General features: G+C 37.9%; 1 protein-coding gene across 2 annotated transcripts in view; it reads left to right on the top strand.

Annotated features, from left to right (window-relative positions):
* SLCO1C1 (solute carrier organic anion transporter family member 1C1) overlaps window positions 1-20,014 on the top strand; it is a gene marked incomplete at its 5' end in the record, with an annotated part of 46,410 nt that extends 26,396 nt beyond the window's left edge. The window contains 6 exons of one of the 2 annotated variants that reach the window (XM_081084287.1): window positions 2,423-2,618; window positions 7,523-7,688; window positions 11,461-11,645; window positions 14,820-14,884; window positions 17,251-17,368; window positions 18,890-20,014. In XM_081084287.1, the coding sequence (XP_080940413.1) occupies window positions 2,423-2,618; window positions 7,523-7,688; window positions 11,461-11,645; window positions 14,820-14,884; window positions 17,251-17,368; window positions 18,890-19,112 (953 nt within the window). In that variant the 3' untranslated portion in view covers window positions 19,113-20,014. Of the gene's footprint in view, window positions 1-2,422; window positions 2,619-7,522; window positions 7,689-11,460; window positions 11,646-14,819; window positions 14,885-17,250; window positions 17,469-18,889 lie in introns of both variants that reach the window. The other variant, XM_081084288.1, reaches the window with a different exon arrangement.
* Window positions 20,015-22,268: the final 2,254 nt, after the last annotated feature.

Genomic DNA, 22,268 nt, shown 5'->3' with positions numbered 1-22,268 from the left:
CCTTGGTTTCAGGAGGTTTTTTTTTTTCTTTGTTTTTTTTTCATAAACCTCTTTCAGGGGATAGAATTGAGGGAGAGAATAAAAATATACCCTCTTTTTGTGTCAATCTTGGGCCTGTGAGAAATGATGCAAAACCAAGTACTATGTATAGGTAAAAATAGGGACTTAAATGATACACAGCAAATCAAGACAGTGCTTAGTTCTTGGGAAGGAAGACAGAACCTGAAACAGAGAATCAGCTTTATATATTCACTATTTAAACAATCAGAAAAATTGGAAGAAAATATTAGCATTTATTAACTTGGGTCATGAGTAACAAGGTTTATTGTATTATTTTCTATTATCTGCTCTCTTTAAAAAAAAATAATAAACAGGTGCCTCTTAGCTCATGTTTGGCTCTTGAGGGGCCCATATGCTCATCTCAGCCTCTTGCCAAACTCACAAACCTCTGTTCAGCTGGGGAAGCAAAAATTAACATCTCCTCTTTTTGCAGTTTCACTAATTTCATGATCATGCCCCTTCAAAGTGGATTGATTTTTAATGTGATCATTTTAATGTTAACTTAATGTACAATCAAAGCAAAAGAGATGAAATAAAATGCCCTTATTGTCTATTAGTACAGGATGAAAAGATTTTTAAAATAAAGTGCTATAATATGTAGCAAAAAATTGTCATGTATTTGCTATTTTAGTTTCTAAGAAAATTATTTCGGAGACTGGATATACAAATCTAAAAAGAAAGAAAGGGGGGAAAGCAAGTTAGTTTGCTTCTCATTGTAATTTTGATTTAATGATGTCTCATCGGGTTGTGAGTCAGAGGCAGGAGACTCGTGATCATTGTTCACCACAGCAGCTGCTGTGCTCAAACCTCCTTCGTTGTCCAGGATTTCTACAAGCTTCTGCCCTTCTCTCAAAAGCTCAAGGTAATGTGAACATCAATGATTGGTGTGTACACAATATAAAAAGAAATTCTAAAGTAGTAGAGAAATAGCTGATTGTTGAGTGCCAGATTTCTGTTCTCTAGCATTATTTCCCAATTTAAAATCCAACCAACACAGCACCAAAGGGCCCCTTTCTCTCTCTTTTCTGACGTAGAGGTGTTCCACTCCCCCATCACAGTATTTTATCTTTGTGAATCTAATAGACTGGAATATGAAGAACTTAACTGAATAATATTTTGTGTCAGATACTGTGCTAAAAGCTTTCCTGTCATTCAATCACTGTTATTAGCTCCATATTGTAGGTGAGCAGACAGGTTTAAGTTCAGAGAATCACCTGTAGTTACACAGCCATTAAGCTGTAGAACTGAAATCTAAACACAGGAAGTTAGGACTCCAGAGTCCAAGCTTTCAACCACTTTGTTAGACCTCTTCCGTGTAGTTTTTAAGCCACATCTGTTTGATGACTAAGGAGGTTGAATGTCTATTGATCAAGGAAACTGCCTCCTAAACCCCTTGAAGGAGAGACAGTATAACGTAGTGCTTGGAAGCACAGAACTTGACATCAGACGCCCTGTATTCCAATCTGTTGTCACCACGACCACAAACAAATTGCCCTCCGAAGTGAAATGTTAATATCCCTACCTCCTAAGGGCATGCTGAAGAGTAAATGTGATTAGATAAAATATTAAATGCTTAGCTGAGTGGCTGGTACATCATAAGCAAATAATAAATATAAAAGTAATCAAACATACATTGTTTTGTTAGGAAGGATACCAAATTAAGAGTTGGGTCCTCAATGAAAACAAATTTTAGGGGAGCCAGAAAATAGAACAAATACTTAAAAAAAAAAACTCTCTGCATTCCCTGTGCCTATTATTTTTTATGCACGACCTTAAAGAACATTGTCACCTAGCTGCTACTTGATTGTACCTGTTAGACCTAGATTGGGCCAGAAACACATTGATTCATTCAGTATTAATTGATTTCACACCTTATGCTAGACACTGTGTAGTCAGAACTCTGAGACTTTGCTATCATAAAACTATTATCTGGACATTCATCAAAATCTCTTTATATGTGTTAGCAGATGATAGTAAATGAATATTTCTGTAACAAAAAATGACGAAGTCATCTGATAGTGTGTGATGAACTATTGCACAGTTTTGTATAATCCCTTAGAAAGTTTGCCAAAACCGGTTTGGCTCAGTGGCTAGAGCGTCGGCCTGCGGACTGAAAGGTCCCAGGTTAGATTCCGGTCAAGGGCATGTACCTGGGTTGCGGGGACATCCCCAGTAGGAGATGTGCTGGAGGCAGCTGATCGATGTTTCTCTCTCATCGATGTTTCTAGCTCTCTGTCTCTCTCCCTTCCTCTCTGTAAAAAATCAATAAAATATATTAAAAAAAAAAAGTTTGTGTGAGTGTACTCAGATTTCTTTCAGAGATTCACAAAATGATAGATACATTATTTTTCTTGTTCCTCAGGGCTCATCAACATACCTGCAGTAGCCCTTGGAATATTCTCTGGAGGGATAGTAATGAAAAAATTCAGAATCGGTGTATATGGAGCTGCAAAAATCTACCTGGGAGCATCAGTCCTTGGGTACCTCCTATTCCTTTCCCTGTTTGCCCTGGGCTGTGAAAACTCTGCTGTGGCAGGATTAACTGTCTCCTACCAAGGGTATGTTCACTCATGAAATAATCTGAAGAGATTGGCTTGCTTAATCAAATTAATTTTTCATAGAGTTTCATAATAAGATTATTTGATTTTTAACCATCATCGCCATGGAAAGGAGATAATTGTTCTAGTGTTCCATAACTGATGATATTTATGACATGAAAGTTATAATTGTCACCAAAATCTGTCATCTCTTTTGAATTTGAATGTCTTAAAGAAATATAAAAAGAAGCTAAACCTACATCTTACTTTAGGACAGCAACCTGATAGTGGACAATTCAAACCTTGAATCTTGCCTCTTCCCATTCTTAGTGAAAAGACATTGTATGGGTTATTTAATAGACTCCAGCTTCAATTTTCCCATTTAAAAATAGAAGTAATTACTGCCTTTTAAGGTTTTGTAAGACTTAAGCAAGATAGCATATGTGAAAGTGGCCAGTATTGCCTGGCACAAAATATATATGCCATTCATGAAAATAATTGTATTTTTTTTCTTTGACTATAACTGGGAATGTCTCCATGCCACCCTTTGGGGTCTCTGTTGTATTCAAATCAGATAAAGTTTCAGGAGACAATTCTATTCCTCAACCCAGTGACCCACATGGCAGCTCTCTTTAGTTCTTTGCAGTTGGCCAAGAGAACTTACTGATACTCTCAGGCCTATGACACCCCTATGGGTGGGTGATTAAGTTTCTTGGCTTCCAGAGTCTATCATTCATTTTTTAATAGTATATTTTTTCAGTTGTACAACATAGTGATTCAACATTTATATACCTTATGATTTGATCACCATGGTAAATCTTAAGCATCTGTCACCCTACAAAGTCAGTATTATATAATTGACTATATTCCCTGTGCTGTACATTACATCTCTGTGACTTATTTATTTTAACACTGGAAATTATCTTTTATTCTCCTTCACCTTTTTCACCCATTTCCCACCTCCCTCCCCTCTGTCAACCATTAGTTTGTTCTCTCATCTATGAGACTATATCTGTTTTGTTTTTCTTGTTCATTTCTTTCTGATGGAGTTTTTTTTTAGATCCCATATACAAGTAAAGTCATATAGTATTTATTTTTCTATGTCTGATTCATTTTACTTAGCACAATTCCCTGTAGGTCCATCCACATTGTCAGACATGACAGATTTCATTTCTTTTCATTACTGAGTAACATTCCCATATATCTCACATTCTCTTTATTCATTCATCTATCAATGGATATCTAGGTTGATTCCAAATCTTGGCTATTATAAATAATGTTGCCATACACTTAAGGGTGCTTATATCTTTTACAATATGTGTTCTCATTTTCCTCAGATAAATATCCCTAAGTGGAATCTATCACTCTTAAAGCTGGGTCTTGAAGAAACTATTTTGCCTTCTCTTCAAGAGTCCTTACAATCATTGTCTTTGAACATGAGTTTACAGAGGCAGCTCTTTTTATCCATCTACCTACCTCTACATTGTTGGTTTAAAAAAATGATTTGAGCCACTCCTGTATGCCATGCCAGCCTTCCTGATTGCACCTGCCTGACTGACTAGAAGTACCTGTGGCTCAAAGGTCAATGCTTCTAACATTACTTTCTGTTTCCTGAAGGTTCAGCTGCTTCTTGCTTACTGCTTGCTTTCCAACTCCCTTCCTATGCTTTCTTCCAAGCTGATCTGTCTTGTCTCCATTTTTCAATCTCCATCACCTTCATTAACTCAGTTTCTCCTATTGTCAAGGGAACATCAGTTATACTTTTGTTATCGAACATGTATAGAAAAATTAATGAATGCAAAGTTATTATACCCTGCTTCTGGAAGTTATCACACTAATGTTAGACTTCCCTAAGTGTAGCATCACCTTAGTAACAGTCAGCAATGTAGATTAAGAACAATAATTATAAACAGGAATTGCATGAAGGTTCTGGAGAGAGTAGAAGTCTTGTGCTATCTTTATCCCTATAATCCTCATAGTAAATGGACAGTGGTAAAGTACTTTGTATTTTGCAATTTACAAAATATCTTGACTTTCAGTATCTTCCTTGTATCCTCAGAACACCTTGTGAGGTAAATTTTGTTATTCTTGTTTAAAGGAAATTAAGTTTAGAAAGGTTAGTTTACTTCCTCAAAGTATAATAAATTTCTGCAACACCATGCTCTCTGTAAGACAAAAACAACACATAAACAGACAATAATAGCAAATTTTTGAAGTTCATGTTAAAAGTATAACATTTTAGTATAAAATATTTATAATTATCTATACTATAAAAGGGTAATATGCTAATTAGACCGGAAATCTTCCAGATGTCCTACCAAACAAAGCCATGGTGGCAGGGGCTGAGACAGAGGCGGTTAGGGGTGATAAGGCTGGCAGGGGAGAGCAGTTAGCAGGCTGGCAGGGGAGGGCAGTTAGGGGCGATCAAGCAGGCAGGCAGGCGAGTGGTTAGGAGCCAGCGGTCCTAGATTGCGAGAGGGATGTCCCGCAGTCAGACATCCCCCGAGGAGTCCTGGATTGGAGAGGGTGCAGGCCAGGCTGAGGGACCACCCTTCTCCCACCCCCACCCCCACCCCAACCCCCGTGCACGAATTTCATGCACCAGGCCTCTAGTTTTATTATAAAAATATTTAGAATAGAACATAAACATTATTAAATTAATAGAAAATAATATATTTATTACATGCATACTAGCCCTTAGAAGTACTCATCTTAAAAGACTATAACTGCATTGAAATAATGCCATCATTCCTTAAAACATTCTAAAACTCTTCTTTTGCTTTCAAAAATATTCTCAACAATGGCACTGAGTTAGCCTATAAGGGTAGCTTTGCTATTGGAAGCAACAAAAAAAATTGCAGCATCACTGGGGAAGTCTGTTCCCTCCCAGCTTGACTATTTTGAAAGCAAATTTCATCTGAATATAAACATCCTGGCATATTTGATAAAACTCATAATTACAATTTTAAACAACTCCATTGGCAACACATCCTTCTTAAAAACCACGTGTGCAATTAGTTTCTCCATCAAGATTGCCCTAGGTGATAAATTTAACCTACCTTCATTAACATAAAATAATTGGCTTTATAAAATGCAACCTGCTCCCCAGGGATCCCCCCGAGTCACTGTGATTCTGGACACTCAACAGGAACATTGTCAAGAACCTTTAGGTGAGGTAGTGGAAGGAAGAAAGCTGCTTCTGCAATAATGAGAATAAATCTATTGTGAGACAAGAATTGAGAATCCAGAGACTTATAAGGGTTATAATTTGTCACTAATAAACCTTGGAATTTGAGAAAATTATCTGCCCACAGTGGACCTAATCACAACCAGATTCCTTTTAGCTCCATCCTTCTGTGATCTCAAGATCGATAGTGCCCGATTATAGGCTTTCAGAGGCACATATGGATACTTTCAGATACTACTGAACAGTCTGTTAACAAGGGATGCCTTATGGGAGGGAATAGAATGAAATATTCCTGTATGATTTGTCAGGAGACCTAGTTAAATACTCTTTCAGTTTGCTTGGAGACATCTCAGAGGTCTTTCCTTTTACATTTGAAGTGACCAAATCTATAGCAGTCCTACTAGATAGAATATTACATCAATTAAGAAATTATTATTACAATTATTATAGGAAATAGCCTTCAGAGGGAAGGGTCAAAATGATTGATTCTTTCTCCAAAATAGAGTACCATTTTTTAATTGATAGCTTTACCAAAATCTTGTTTCTTAGCCTAGTATGTATCAGGAATTGTTTTTGGTGTTAGTGATACAGAAATGAATAAAACAAATAGTTATCAGTGAGAGTACATGACAGCTTATGTGTGTGTTTTTAAGTTTCTCAATTTTTGTAAAAAAAAAAAAGTGGGCAAAGAGAATAAGCAAATAAATAAATTCAAAATGGGAGAGGAAAAAATGAATGATGAAGGGCCAATGGATGCTAATTAAGGAGCAGATAGAAGAGACATACCACTGTGTACGTATACCCATAGAAGAATAAAGAGATATGAATAGGATAAGGAGAATAAGGATAGGAGGATTCGGTAATTCAGGTGAGAAGAAATAGAAGTGAGGGAGAAAAGGAATTCTTGTACAGATTAAAAGGGAAATACAATGAATGAGAAAACAAAAGAGAGGGGGAAAATAAGAAAAGACAACCAAAATTAGGTCATGTTAACTGTTTTTAAAAAGCCAGCTTTTGAGGGCAGATATTGTCTCATTCGTATTTTTAGCCGTCTTCTCCCAAAGCAAGTATTTGGAAGGCTTCCGATAAATTTTTTATGAATAAATGAATGGGTAAGTCATTTTAAAAAGCATGTAAAATAAAGTCAAAAGATTTGGAAGAGCTCCAAACGGTGGGAGGATATGTGGGAGAAAGAAAAGTTAGATGAATTGTCAATGCATTTATTAGTCAGATATACACTAATAAGATATGCAGCTCCTACAGATGTTGAAAGTCTGTTGAAATGTTGACTGCCTGACTCTTGTTTTCTTCACCATACCATTAGCAATGCCAATTCTACTGATGTTTAAATAACTCTGAAGGAAATTTACACACACTCCATTTACTATGCATTTAATTACTGTCAAAAATCCTCTAAAGTTTACTTTCCTGCCTTGTAGCCATTTTCATACGTCTTTGCATAGAAATATATGAGAAGATTCTAGAGGCAATAGACATTAATAAAAAACCGTATTATGTGCAGTTAAAAATCTCTAGAGATAACTTTCAAAAGAATGCTATTCTTGGTGGCTGGTCTCACATTGAATGATCAGAAGCTAATATTTCTAATGAGAATTGTTTCCAAAAGGGAAACGTTGTTGGCCGTGCCCTTTGTATCACTCCAGAACGTTGATTTTTAAAAATATTAGGTTACTGCCTGCTAAGAGGTAATATTTTATACTGTTACATTTCTTTTCAGAACCAAACCTGTCTCTTCTCATGAACGAGCTCTCTTTTCAGATTGCAACTCAAGATGCAAATGTTCAGAGACAAAGTGGGAACCCATGTGTGGTGAAAATGGAATCACATATGCATCAGCTTGTCTTGCTGGCTGTCAAACCTCCACCAGGAGTGGAAAAACTATTGTAAGAAATCTCCCCTAAAGTGTGTACCCATGGGCCTGAAACAATATGTAACTATACAAGTCTATGGGGGTAGGGCTCAGGGGCCAACCCAGAATCAGACCACACTGGTAGGAACCCTGGCTCTTACTCTGCCCTTGTTTTTATTTGTTTATTTTATTTGTTTTGTTTTTTATTGTTGACAGTATTACAGATGACCTTCATTTTTCCCCCTTTCCCCCCCCCTCACCCCCCACCCCAGGCCTTCCCCACAATGTTGTCTGTGTCCATGGGTTATGAGTATATATTCTTGGGTTAATCTCTTCCACCCACCTCCTCACTGAGATCTGTTATTCTGTGCCCTTGTTTTCTTATGTGAAGATAGGAAATATTATCATCATGAAGAAACTAGAGTTGTTGAAAGAACTAGGCTAAGAATTAAAATCATGGAATGGGCAGGATGAGCTTGGTAGTTATGCAGTCTAATTCTCTCATTTTGCTTTTAAGGAATATTATTCTTGAGTGAGAAAGTCTAAGTTGTAAGATCATATAATAAGATCTGTATTGGGATCCATGTCTGCTGACCCCACCACCAATGGTTTTAGGGACGGGACCAATACAGGCCAGTGTTAGGAAGGCTAGCCTAAGAGGTCTCTAGACCCAAGGGTCCGGAATCTGTTTTTGAGAAAGTTGATGTCTCTGAGGCTGCTCCTTCTGAAAAATCAAGCCAGTTTGTGTAATCAAGAGTTGGTGACTGGAATGAAGGGTTCCTCTAGGATGGAAGAGGAAGATGAGGTTGGAAATATAGATAGAAAACCAAGGGTTTTATGTACTTCATTATTAACAGATTCATCCCCCTAATCACACCTTCACATTCCTACTCAAACACAGACTCTTCGTCATATCCTCTGTGTATACTGCACAGTGGTCAGATGGCTTTGTACTGTGGCTGATGAGATCTGCCTGTATTTGATAGTCCTAGAGGGCTGAAAATAAACACACATATATTTACACATGCTTGTCCACAATAAGAGAATGCTTAGGCAAACACTTCTGCAGACACAGAGTAATACTTTGATTTCCTCTCTGTTTATTGATATTTTAACATTTTATTCAGAACATAAAGAATTAGTCTCTAGCAATAGTAAGACTTCCCTCCCATCTGAAATCTCAGTTTTCACCTTCTATCCCTTTTCATCTTTCTTTCCTTTTATTTTTTTTCTTTCAGCCACTACTTTTTGCAAATAACTGCTTCAGCAAAAGCAGTTGTTTAATTAGAGCTTCATTTATTGAAGACATTGCATGCCAGGGACTAAGAGAGGTGTCTTAAAAACAAACTCACATTTAAACATTATTTCCTCAAGTATATAGGTATTATTTTATTGATTTTCTTCATGTGAGAACTGTGGCACTGAGATACAAGGGATGCCTAAAACTCACATATCTAGTGAGAGACAGTCAAGATTAAAAAACTTTTTACCTGCCATTAAAAAAATCTCTATCGCTTCTCTTTCTTGAAAAGGAAATGCCACCTTTATTTCACTGTTTATCTAAAAATTCACAAACTTTTCTGTGATAAAAATGACAACTTATATGTATATATTCATACATGAAATTTATAGAAATAAACTGATGAGAGGCTATTAAAGTTGCTTTTCTGTCCACAATTAAGTTGAGTTTTATTTCTCAGGAGATTTTTTTCTCGTAACCACTATAAATGATGTCATAGCCTCAAATGTTGTCTCTTTATTTAACAAATTTTTCTTGAGTGCTTAAGAACCTATTTTGGGCTGTAGATGTGAAATGATGACAAAGCTGACAATTTCTGTCAAAGGTGACATTCTAGTGAAGATATATAGTTAAAAATAAGTGATTATATATTATTCTAACAGGTAGCAATAAGCTCTGTGAGGAGAAGAGGAGTGAGGATAAAAGGGTGGAGAGATGAGGGTATTATTTTGAATGGGTGATCATGGAAGCTCTCTTTAATGAAATATCTGAGCAGAGACCTATGGTGTGTATGCCAGCCATGGAGCCACCTAGAAGAGCTGCCCAGAAAAGAAAACAGCAGTGAAGCATGGGTAAACTCGCCATGTTGGGGCTTGACAAGGGCATGATGGAAACCCATGTGTGTGGCTGAAGCAGGAGGAGAAGGGAAAAATCATTGAGCAGTCAGTTCTGAGTGAAATCCAGGGGCTACATCATACACCATGGATAAGCCACTTTAAGGATTTTGGATTTTATACAAGTACTAGAGGCCCGGTGCACAAGATTCATGCACTGGGGGTGGGGCTCCCCAGCCCGGCCTGCACCCTCTCACAGTCCTGGAGTCCTCGGGGGGTGTCTGACTGCTTAGGCCTGCTCCCCACTGATAGTCAGACATCCTTAGTGCTGCTGCGGAGGAGTGAGACGCTCTGCCACTGCCGCCGTGCTCGCTAGCCATGAGCTGGCTTCTAGCTGAGTGGCGCTCCCTCTGTGGGAGCGCACTGATCACCAAGAGGCAGCTCCTGCATTGAGCGTCTGCCCCCTGGTGGTCAGTGCGTATCATAGCAACCAGTCATTCCACAGTTCAGTTGATTTGCATATTACCTTTTTACTATATCCTATATTATATCCTATATAATAAAAGGCCAGCCACCATAAGTGTAACAACCAGAACAACCAGAGACCAGAACCACCATGGCCCTTCGCCGGGCTGGCCCCGTCCCCAAGCAAGCAGTTAGGAATAATCAGGCAGGCAGGCAAAATGATTAGGGTGATCAGGTAGGCAGGCCAGTGGTTAGGGCGATCAGGTAGGCAGACAGCTCCTTGCCGGGCTGGCCCCGCCCCCAAGCAAGTGGTTAGGGGTGCTCAGGCAGGCAGACCAGCAGTTAGGGGTGATCAGGTAGGAAAACAAGTGGTTAGGGGAGATCAGGTAGGCAGGCCAGCAGTTAGGAGCAATCAGGTAGGCAGATGGCCCCTTGTAGGGCTGGCCCCGCCCCTTAGCAAAGAAAGAGGGAGGCCCAGGCCACCAGTGGCAACTCTGTGGCAGGTGTGCAGCCGGCCAGCAATTGCCTCGCAGAGGGAGGCCCAGGCCAGCCAAGCCATCACACCCCACACTTGTCGCCTGCAGAGGGAATCCACTGATGGCAGTGGAGTGGGGGGCAGCACTGCACAGATGGCAAGCAGTGGCAGCATTGGGGGTGGAGCCAGCTGCCTGCAGCCCGGGGAAGGAAAGCCCTGATAGGCCCTGATCTCAGGCCAGGCCTAGGGACCTTACCTGAGGGGTCCCAGATTGTGAAAGGGTGCAGGCCGGACTGAGGGATACCCCAGGTGCACTGGGCCTCTAGTAGGATAATAAGAAGCCATTGGAAGGCTAAGAACAATGATGCAATCTGCCTTTTTTTAAAGGCTCATTCGGTTACTGTGTGGAAAACACAATAGTTGGATAAGAGTGGACATAAGTTGAGCATAAAGAGACCATTGAGATAATCAAGGCAAGAAATAGTGATGGTTTAGACTTGGAAGTGGCAGAGGAGGAGATAAGGTACAATTGGATTTAGTAGTATTTGCTGGAAGATAACTCTGTAAGATCATTAGTTTGTAAATCAACCATCAGCTGTCTGGATAATAAAAAGTTATCTCTATAAATTTTGCTTTGTTCTATATATTCTAACACAGAAAAATAGAAGAATATTTCCCTATTGTTTACATAATATCTGTATACTATACTGTAAAGACTTTTAAAATAAATATTTATTTTTAACTTTATTTAAGTTTAACTTCAGTAATTGGACTTTTCCCTGTCTTGTTACAGATATTTCATAACTGCACCTGTGTGGGAACTGAAGCCTCTATATCAGGAAATTCCTCAGGCATGGTGGGCAGATGCCAAAAAGATAATGAATGTCCCAAAATGTTTCTGTATTTCCTTGTAATATCAGTCATCACGTCCTATACTTTATCTCTAGGTGGCATACCTGGATACATATTGCTTCTGAGGTGAACACTGACTCTCCTTTCCCATTTCTAACATAAGACATGCTATAGTCATCTAGAGCAGTGGAATCATCATGATTTCTTGTAGCTCACTTAGGAAACATCCCACATCCTCTTTCCACTTTCATACTTTTCTCACATTAGGTTCTTATACAAAAATGTGGTTGAATAGAAGTTTTTCTAGTGAGAAATGTTTGCAAACCATTGGTCTAGAAAGAAATGTTAGTGCCTACATCACTGTAGCCATTAAATCAATATAGTCTGCTATTTCTAATGCTGGTGATATTAATCAGCATAGACTAAATTTGTTTTAGATTAAATGTGGTTCCACTGAATTATGAATGGTAGTGTTTATATGACTCTTTAAAGGCTCATCTAATATCACAATTTTTTATTTTTATTACTTTGATATGTAGGTTATTTTTTCCATATATTATTACTCTAACTGGTGTGTGTGTGTGTGTGTGTGTGTGTGTATGTGTGTTTAGATCAATTGAGGATTCTAACCCACAAATATGGTGCTAATGACTCCAAACATTTTTGCTTTTAAAATCCTGAAGTAATTTTTTTTCTTGATTTTTTACAGAGAGGAAGGGAGAGTGATAGAGAGTTAGAAACATTGATGAGAGAGAAACATCGATCAGCTGCCTCCTGCACGCTCCCTACCTGGGATGTGCTCACAACCAAGGTACATGCCCTTGACCGGAATTGAATCCGGGACCCTTGAGTCCACAGGCTGACTCTCTACCCACTGAGCCAAACTGGTTAGGGCTGAAATAATTTTTAATACTGTGCACCCCTTTGCATATTTTAAGTGGGCATCTAAAAATCCTATATAATAAAAGCCTAATATTCTGAGTGTCCGGTCGTCTGGTTGTCCCTTCAACCAATCAAAGCATAATATGCTAATGATATGCTAAACCATTCAACTACTCACTATAATGTGCACTGACCACTGGGGCGGGGGGAAAAACGCTCTGACCGGTAGGTTACCTTGCTACTGGGGTCTGGCCAATTGGGACTGAGCAAGACAGGCCAGACACGCCTTGGAGCCTTTCCTTGGCTGGCCAACCTCCCACATACCTCCGCGCCCCAACCGTGCACTAGTGGGGTCCCTCAGCCTGGCCTGCACCCTCTCGCAATCCGGGACCCCTCAGGGGATGTTGGAGAGCCAGTTTTTGGTCGATCCCACTCAACGCAGGAGCTCTCCCTGAGGGTCAGTGCACTCCCAAAGGGGGAGCACCACTCAGCCAGAACCCGGGCTCATGGCTGGCAAGCACAGCAGCAGTGGCAGAAGCCTCTCCTGCCTCCATGGCATTCAAACATTCCCCAAGGGCTCCCAGACTGCAAGAGGGTGCAGGCCAGGCTAAGGGACCCCGCCCCCCCTGAGTGCACGAATTTCATGCACTAGGCCTCTAGCTTGTTAAGTTCAATAGTAATTAAGCATTGATTTCCACTATATTGTAAATAATTGCTATTAAAATTATAATGATTTTAAATGTAGGTCACTCTTTTAAATGTAACCAATGGGATCTAAAGAAAATGGATTAGATAACCAATATCACCTAATTTAAAATCATTTGAAAATCTTTAATAGTCAAAATGTTGCATATTTCTTTCCTCTTGAATTTATAACATCATTCAACTTCCCTATAGACTCTCTTTCTGTTGTAATACAATTTACTAGAGGCCTGGTGCATGAAATTCTCTGGGGCAACCCCCTATTGGTCAGCGCACATCATAGCAAATGATTGAACTCCTGGTCTCCCGGTCAAAGTCCCAAGGGGACACTTTGCATATTAGCCTTTTATATCTATAGATACTTAAACACTTGTTATTTACTCTCCTGTCATAGATCTCCATTATAATGTACATAAAGTCAAATTTTATAATGTTTTATAACTAGTATTCTGTAAGAAAATTTTCTTCCTAATTTAATTAGCCTCACAAATATTACTAATATACAATTAATCAAACTAACCTAAAAATATTACAAATGTTATACAATTATTAAACAAAAAATCAAATTTTATTAGAAACAATTCTTTAATGAGGTAGATTAGATTATTTTAGATTTTACATTGATTAACATATAGGAGAATGAATATTTAGTTTTTATAAAATGAAACTAATCAAAAGGATTGTATACATCTTTAATTTTCTGCAGTTTATATTATAGAAATCGATTTAAAAAAATAAATAGAAAATAGGACCTAACATCTACAAATGCTTTTTTGGAAAAAAGTGTAAGGACAACATGAGATATTTGCATTTTCAAATGGGAGTGTGGGTTCGAAAAGATGGGAAATCATTGACCCAGAGTTCTCAGGCCAGGATTTTTCTTCATGGGTGGCTATTTTTTCCACATCTTCTTACACTGTGCCAAGTAGTTAATGGACTAAATGAATAATCAGGCTACTAGAGGAAGAGTTTTCCTTACTGCCAGTTCCTCAAATGAACCACTCAGTATTTTGACGTAAGAAGGAGATAAATGTCCTTGGATTGAAGGAGAAAAGTTGTGGGTTTTGCCTCTTTTAAAGAAGAGACTAAATGAAATTATACATATAAAGAACTTAGTACCATGGTTAACACTCAATAGTTATTATATAACTTTATTACTATTAAAAGCAACAGACCAATCAGCTAACGCTATTCAGTCATATTAGGATGCTCTTGTTACTTTAGATTTTCTTGAACTTGGCTGAAAAATTCAGGTGTCCACTATTTAGCACAAATACATGCCACAGTGATTGTGATTGTATCAACCCAGATCAATATAATCCTTTGCTTTTAGATCAAAACCACAAAAACTAATTATAGGTTATTAATTCTTTATTGTTACCTCAAATTCTTGCACTATCATAGAACTTTGTGGGGGCTTTTTGTGTGTCTTTGTTATTTTGCTGATTAAACATGATTTTACTTTACCCAACACCATTTGAATATGTCACATAGGGCTGATTTATCTTCTAGGAATGTTAACTATAAGCTCCTGGATGCATTGCCTTTAATTTTGCCTAATTTGCCTTCCCTATGCTAGGACACTAGTGGGATCTCCATAAATGCTACTTGAATCTAGTATCACTTCACATGTGCTAAGTAGATTGTCACTAACATTATTATTTGCTTTAGTGAAATACACATATATATTTGTAATAGTGCTTTTCTTGCTTTCAGGTGTATTAAGCCACAGCTTAAATCTTTTGCCTTGGGTATCTACACCTTAGCAATAAGAGTTCTTGGTAAGTATAATCTATGTTTTAAGTATGGTAGCCATCACCTAAAAATAGTTGGAATATTTTTCTAAATATTTTTACAGAATTATCATATATAACTGACTGATATAGGGGGTTAGGTCCCTATTCTTTTTACTTTCTTCCTTCCTTTTTCCTCTCTTCCCTCCTTCCTTTCCTTGACTTCTCTCTTCCTTTGTTTTAGAAGTATCTATGGCAGTGGTTCTCAACCTTCCTAATGCCGCGACCCTTTAATACAGTTCCTCATTGTGGTGACCCCCAATTTCATTGTTACAAATTGAACATAATTAAAGCATAGTGGTTAATCACAAAAACAATATGTAATTATATATGTGTTTTCCGATGGTCTTAGGTGACCCCTGTGAAAGGGTCATTCGACCCCCAAAGGGGTTGCAACCCACAGGTTGAGAACCGCTGATCTATGGAGAGTCAGTGCTTGGGCCCATGATATAATAAAATGAATCTGTGAGAATAATGCCATTTTTTGTTTATCAATCTTGTCTCTTCCAGCATTGGTCTATTGTAAAAAACAAACAAAACAAAACAAAAAAACCCACTGCTGTTATAGAACATCCCTCTGAGAGAAAAGCCAAAATGTGAATCAATAAGAAAAGCTAAAGCCTAAATGTAATTTTATCAGTTATTAAAATGGAAGGAATTATTTTGGGCTACTCCCAATGCTAGGATATATCATTTTGGTAGAAAGATCAGATCATTCAATCAAAGCAGTATGGATGATTTTTTAAATGTAATTGGAATTTTTTTCTGACCACTAGATTTTTCAATATGCATTAATTAAAACTCATAGGAAATAATGTGAATGAGTCAGATACGTTTTCTGTTCTTAGTAAGAAAAAAAGTGAAACAATCCTAAATGTTTCTCTGTAATTGAACAGAAAAGAATTACCAGGGAGAAAAACAAACTCAGAGCTTTAAAAAAGTCTGTTTTTTGGTTTATATAGATCTTGACATAAAGTGGGTATAATATATGAAGATACAATATAAACCTGATAAAATTGGGGAAACAACCCCTTCCCCCATCTTTGCCTCTGATAACCACAAGTCTGATCTCTTTTTCTGTGAGTTTGGGGATTTTTTTGTTTGTTTTTTGTTGTTGTTTTTGATTCCACATGTGAGATCATACAGTATTTGTTTTTCTCTGTCTGATCTGACTTAACATCTCTTTTTATATATATATATATATATATATATATATATATATATATATATATTTTATTGATTTTTTACAGAGAGGAAGGGAGAGAGATAGAGAGTTAGAAACATCGATGAGAGAGAATCATCGATCAGCTGCCTCCTGCACATCTCCTACTGGGGGTGTGCCTGCAACCCAGGTACATGCCCTTGACCGGAATCGAACCTGGGACCTCTCAGTCCGCAGGCCGACGCTCTATCCACTGAGTCAAACCGGTTTCGGCTGACTTAACATCTCTTAGCATGAATATGAATCTCTGATAAGATTAAAGAGTTATCGTAAAGAGGTATGATTAAAAATGTCATCAGTTAAAGATACGTACTGAAAGACACAGATGGGAACTGACATGGTGTCTGAGACTTCTCTTAAAATATTTACCAAAAAAGTTTTGGGGGGTTAGGGGAGGTTTGGGTCTGGAGGTAGACTGCACAATACTGATAAAATGTTAAGCTTTGTTGAAGTTATTGATATCACATGAGGGTTTATTACATCATCCTCTCTAATTTTGTGAATGCTTGAAAATTTGCTATTATGAAAATTTTAAAACATATACAGAAGTTTGCCAGCATTTGGATTTTTGTTTTTTTTTTGGCCTTTCTTCACATTATTAAGAGCAATTGAAGTTAGGTATCAACTAAATATTTTAAGTAGTAAATAACCTATTAAATTGGACAATACATATGAAGAGTGAAATTTTATTTAAGACACCAAATAATCCCAATTGGCTGTTAGCTATATTTAAGGAATTGCTCTTCATGCTTATGGGATTTTATGCATAATAGAATCACTGGATTCTTTCTAGATCCTAGAGTCCTTCCTTATCTTCCTAGGAAGGGAGGCACCCTTACAAATGGAGATTTCCTTATAAATGTAAATTTCCCTTTAAAAAGGAAAAAAGAAACTTGTGCCCCGTCTTCAGAGCTTCTCCTGTGTTTCTGTGTCTCAAAATGGCCACCTCAAAATAATCTTTATACCAGAGGCATTTTGGGGGTGGCAAGTTCTGGTCGCCTACAGATGCCCTGGTATCTCCAAAGCAGTAATTTTTGGACTGAAAGGAAGTGGTTCCAGGTAGTCATTCATTATAGGGTAATCAAAAAGCTGTGCATATATTTTTAGCAGCAATTATTTGTTTTTCTCACAGCAGGCATCCCAGCTCCCGTATATTTTGGAGTTTTGATTGACACTTCGTGCCTCAAATGGGGATTTAAAAGATGTGGAAGCAGAGGATCCTGCAGATTGTATGATTCACATGCATTTAGGTACCGTATCAAACTCATTCCCACATCTCACAGTAATCACCTCCCCGGTCTGCACAGGCAATCAACACTAACTTCCTCACGTCATTTCACTGCTTGTAAGAAAAAGGATCGTCTAATCAAGGAGCCTGTTTTACAGAATAATTCTATTACCATTTAATTACTTGGCTAGACTTTTAATTTTCCCCATTTGTGATCTTAACTTGCATTGTTAATGAGTAATCACTAAAAAAAATATGACATAAGGTTCCAGAATAGAGTAGAATTCTGAAAGTTTATGCACACAAATGAGTAATCCCCTGAAACTCAGAGGCATTTAAATTTAGGTCATATTTTGGGTTTCTTTCCATTCTTTTTCAAACGGAGCCAAACTGTCCCATTTACGTCAGCTATCATCCCCCTGGGCCAGAGTTGGATTTGGCTCTAAATCTATCCGGCTTTTATTGCCAAACTGATGTTCAATTATTCCAGTACTTGAAATGCATAAAAGTAAAAGGTTTTCTCTGTGAGTGTGAGTGTGCATGGGGCTGGGGGGCATGGCTTTTTTACTATGGCATCATTCAGTCCAATTCATCAAACATTTAGTCCCCTTATTGCTTAAAGCAATGCTTCAATGGCTTAGAAGCAAGAGTGATTTTTTGTTGTTGTTTAAAATCTGAGCATTTTCTAGAGAAAGAAACCTGGTGCTGAGCCATGGAAGTTGGAAGCTGGATGTGGGAGCCAATCCTCTTAAATAAGTTTGTTTGATTTAACAGGCTTTGATGTCATGTGAGAATGTACTTTGGTCTTTGAAAGGGAGTAGAGTTCAGCTTCACCCACATTTGCTAAGGCTGTTATTCATTTCCATGTAAAGACAGTATACCTCAATCAGAGACTCTGAGTATCTGTACAAGGTGATCAAAAGGATCATTCAGCCTGTCTTTCCACACCCTCACATCTTATGACAGAATGTAGAACTCCAGGCTTCTCATGGAAGAAACTGATTTAATAATGGTTTATTCTTAAGCCATTATTTTCTACTGAGAGCTCTGATTCCCCCTGAACATTGCTTCTTGCCGTTTTTCTGTAGAAGTGAATTTTGGGCAAGGTTCAAGGGTAAGCACCTGATTTATTATTCCAACCCAGACACATTTGAGAGTGAAAGGGGGCACTATTAAAAATTGCCCTGGGACAGCACTGCAATAAACTGGCACTGTTTTGGGCAAACAGGGATATGGTCTAAGGAACTAATTTACAGAGAGCGTGTAAATTATTATGAAATTAGTAGTAACTGAAAATGACAATACTACTAAAAAGTTACTTGATGCAAGCATACTGCCAAAATAGTCTCATATGTTCAAAGAAAGGCCTTTTATAGCGGCTGAATCTGCATTCTTAAAGAAACCATTCTCATGGTATTTTTGTTGATATTGATGGATTTCACTGGTATTAATATGTATTGAATGCTATTCTGACCTTTCTTTCACCTTTTATTTGCAGTTGAATAGTTACAATAATTAAGACTGAGATTCTCTCTTCTTCTAGGCACATATATCTGGGACTAACTATGCTGCTGGGAATAATGTCCATTTTCTTAAGTATTGCAGTACTGTTCACTTTGAAGAAAAACTATGTTTCAAAACACAGAAGCTTCAGAACCAAGAGAGAAAGAACAATGGTGCCTACAAGAATCGGGAAGGAAAATTGTACCACGAGTGATCAGTTACTGCAACCCAGCTGCTGGCAAGGCCAGGAAACGCAGCTTTAGAAAAATGATGCCTCGAGCCACCTTTTCTATTTTCTGAAGATTCTGCAAGCAAAGTTTAATCAATGTGAACAGTCTTTATCCTTTCTAAACATTTCTACTTTGTTCTTTATCCTAGGTATTAGGTAATGCATCTGGTAATGAATATAGTTAATCATATTATAGAAAATATAGATGATGAAGTGAAACTTTTTAATGTATATACGAATCGTTTATATTCGTTAGTCATTCTGCTTAATTTTACCTTATGCCCATTGACATATTAGCTCTATTCCTAGTAGAACAATTGTCCCCATAATGTAATAGCTATGTGCAAAGTAATTTTTAAACTGAGATACTTGTCTAGGATATGAGAATACTGTTAAAATTTGAACCATATCTTGGCATCCTTCAACTATCACCTTGATGATGATGATGATGTTGGATGGAGTCAAAACGTGTAGAAGAAAATTTCATTTTAAGCTTCTCCTTTCTTTTGAAATGCAATAATTTATATAGAAGTGTATAGAGGTGCCCTAGCTGGTTTGATTCTGTGGATAGAGCATCAGCCTATGGACTGAAAGGTCCTGGGTTTGATTCCAGTCAAGGGCACATGCCCAGGTTGCGGGCTCAATCCCCAGTAGGGGACGTGCAGGAGGCAGCTGATCAATGATCCTCTCATCATTCATGTTTCTATCCTCTCTCCTCCCTTTCTATCTCTGAAATCAATAAAAAATATATATTTTAAAAAATGTATAGAGGCAAATGATCTTGGGGGATTTAAATTTTGGATCATTAGCTCTTCTACCATTCATCACCTGTGTTTTGTATGCAACATTTCAAGTGACGTGGTTGTAAAGTAATCAAATTAAAATTCATATGCTTGATTGCTCTTCTATGAATTCAATGAATTAAAAAATAATGTTAAATACAATCCTGCTCCTATCTTAATGTATGTAAACAGCTCCAGACTTATGCACATGATGTCATCCTAACACATATTTGCAAGTTGGATTTCTGAACGTGTACAGTCAACGCAGAAGCTTCAGAACCAAGAGAGAAAGGACAATGGTGTCTACAAGAATCGGGAAGGGAAATTGTACTACAAGTGGGTGTTATAGCAGGAGCCAGAGGGATGGGTTGATTGGTGTGGTTCCTTTTGGTGCTCTCCCTGGCACCTATCACAGGGCCCAAGGGCTTCTGGGCCGAGGGCTGCTGCCGGTACTGCCTGCCAGAGAGCTCGCTGTTTCTCTGCAAATGAAAAAGTCAAGCCGGGCATTTCCTCCTTGCCAGCTTCCTGGTGCTTCTCTGACTAGATACAGTCCGTATGGCAGTCCACCATCTTTAACCTTCAGCTCAATTCTGTGCTGCGTTTTTCTTTCTCCATCACTGCTGCACAAGAGGGCCTGGCCCTCCCGAGGAAAGCAGACCTTAACGTGGAGTCCACCCCAATGGAGTCTTGAAATTGTGCAAGTCTCAGCCTTTAGAACAAACAAGACAATAAACAAGGAGTCTTTTTTTGAGGCGTGTCATGGAGCCTAAATCCAACAAAAAGGTCCAGCTCAAAAACACACTGGCCTTACTCACACACTGGGAGAATTAAATGCAAACGAAACAGTTTGCAGTCTTTTAATTTTTCCTTTATATACCAGTCCTGTGAATATGAACGGAAAACGCTGGAGATGGAAAGTTTGGGGATGAAGAGCAGAAAAATGTCCTTTAAATATTTATTAATTTTGTCATTTTATTTTAATTGGTGATGCCAGGGTTGTTTTTTTCATATTTTACTATTTTTAAGATGAAAATAGACTTATGTTTTGTTTCCAGCAGGCCTACCTCAGACCAGCTGCTGCCCTAATAACTTGCAAGCAGGAATCCTTTTTGTCATCTGAATATCAATCTTACCCATAGCAAATATTTACCGAATGGGTGAGTGAGTACACTTGTCAAGAGTTTGCTTTGTAGAGGTGCAATTAAAATTCAGGTTCCTCATCCTGTCTCCCACATCCTCTTTATTTTTCAAAGCTTTTTGTAGCAATATCCTGAAAAATAACTACTTTGCAAGTAAATTTCTAAATAGGATCCTCTCCAATTTACTCCTGAATAAGTTAAAAAAAAACAAAAATTGGCATAAAGGATGATCAAATGATTTTTTTATAAAAACACTGAATGTCAATGAAAAGAGAGCATATTTTATGCATAACCATTAATTCAACAGTGGAATTATATACATTCTAAACTCAGTCATGTGGCATACGAAGGGAATTGAATTTACTAAACGGCACCTTGATATTTTAGATGAGTAAATTCATCTGACAGAAGCAAGCAGGCTTATTATGCCTCAGAAAGCACATGATTTTTTTTTAACAAACCAAGCCCCATTTCAGAGGTCAAAAATATTCCCTCAGCCCCAGAGCCAAACATTAGAGGTCAGGCCTTGACTGACATGTGGGATCCCACAATTGCTCCATGTTCAATGGGCCACTTTATTTCCTTTTTCTACAGCCATGGCCCCTAGAGTTGACTAGCACCTCAGATGAACATCTGATTCACTACAATCTTCAGACAAATAACGCCCCAGCAATATCATTTTATAAATGGAGTGACTTAAATTGGGTTAAATGATTTGCCCAGGGTGGAGGCAGTCAAACTAATGCTGGGTTCTTCCATTACATCATTATGCCTCTAAAGCAGGTAATAAAAACAAATCATCTGAAACCTCTAAAAACAGCTGGGGGAACATTTGTGACCATTAGCATTTAAGAAATCTCCACTTAAACATTACATATATATACAACTCAATAAAGGGAGACTGAAAGAATAAATTGACTATAACATATTCTTGGGAATCATAATTGCTTTTATAATTTTTATAGCAACTATTCAATGAAACAATATTAAGCACTTTCCTGATGTGCTGAGAGCGTTAGACACATTATCTCAATTTCAAGGATCAAAAGAACCTTATGTGCTAGGTATACTAGCAATTTCTGAGTTTTCAGAGGAAGAAGCTGAGGCTTAGAGAGTCTTAGTGACTTGTCCTAAGTCAGCAAGTTTTAGTAGTTGGTAGAGCAAAGATTTAAACTGGGGTTTATCACATCCAAATAGCCACATTATGTCTATGTTAATCTATATCCAAATTTGCTGTCTTCCTCTAAGTTTACTAAGTGTTAATCTTAT

The sequence above is a fragment of the Myotis nattereri genome, assembly GCF_964212035.1.
Source record: "Myotis nattereri genome assembly, chromosome: 2".
Classification (NCBI taxonomy): domain Eukaryota; kingdom Metazoa; phylum Chordata; class Mammalia; order Chiroptera; family Vespertilionidae; genus Myotis; species Myotis nattereri.
The sequence above is the reverse complement of the archived record's forward strand: the minus strand, read 5'-3'. Positions and strand labels throughout refer to the sequence as shown.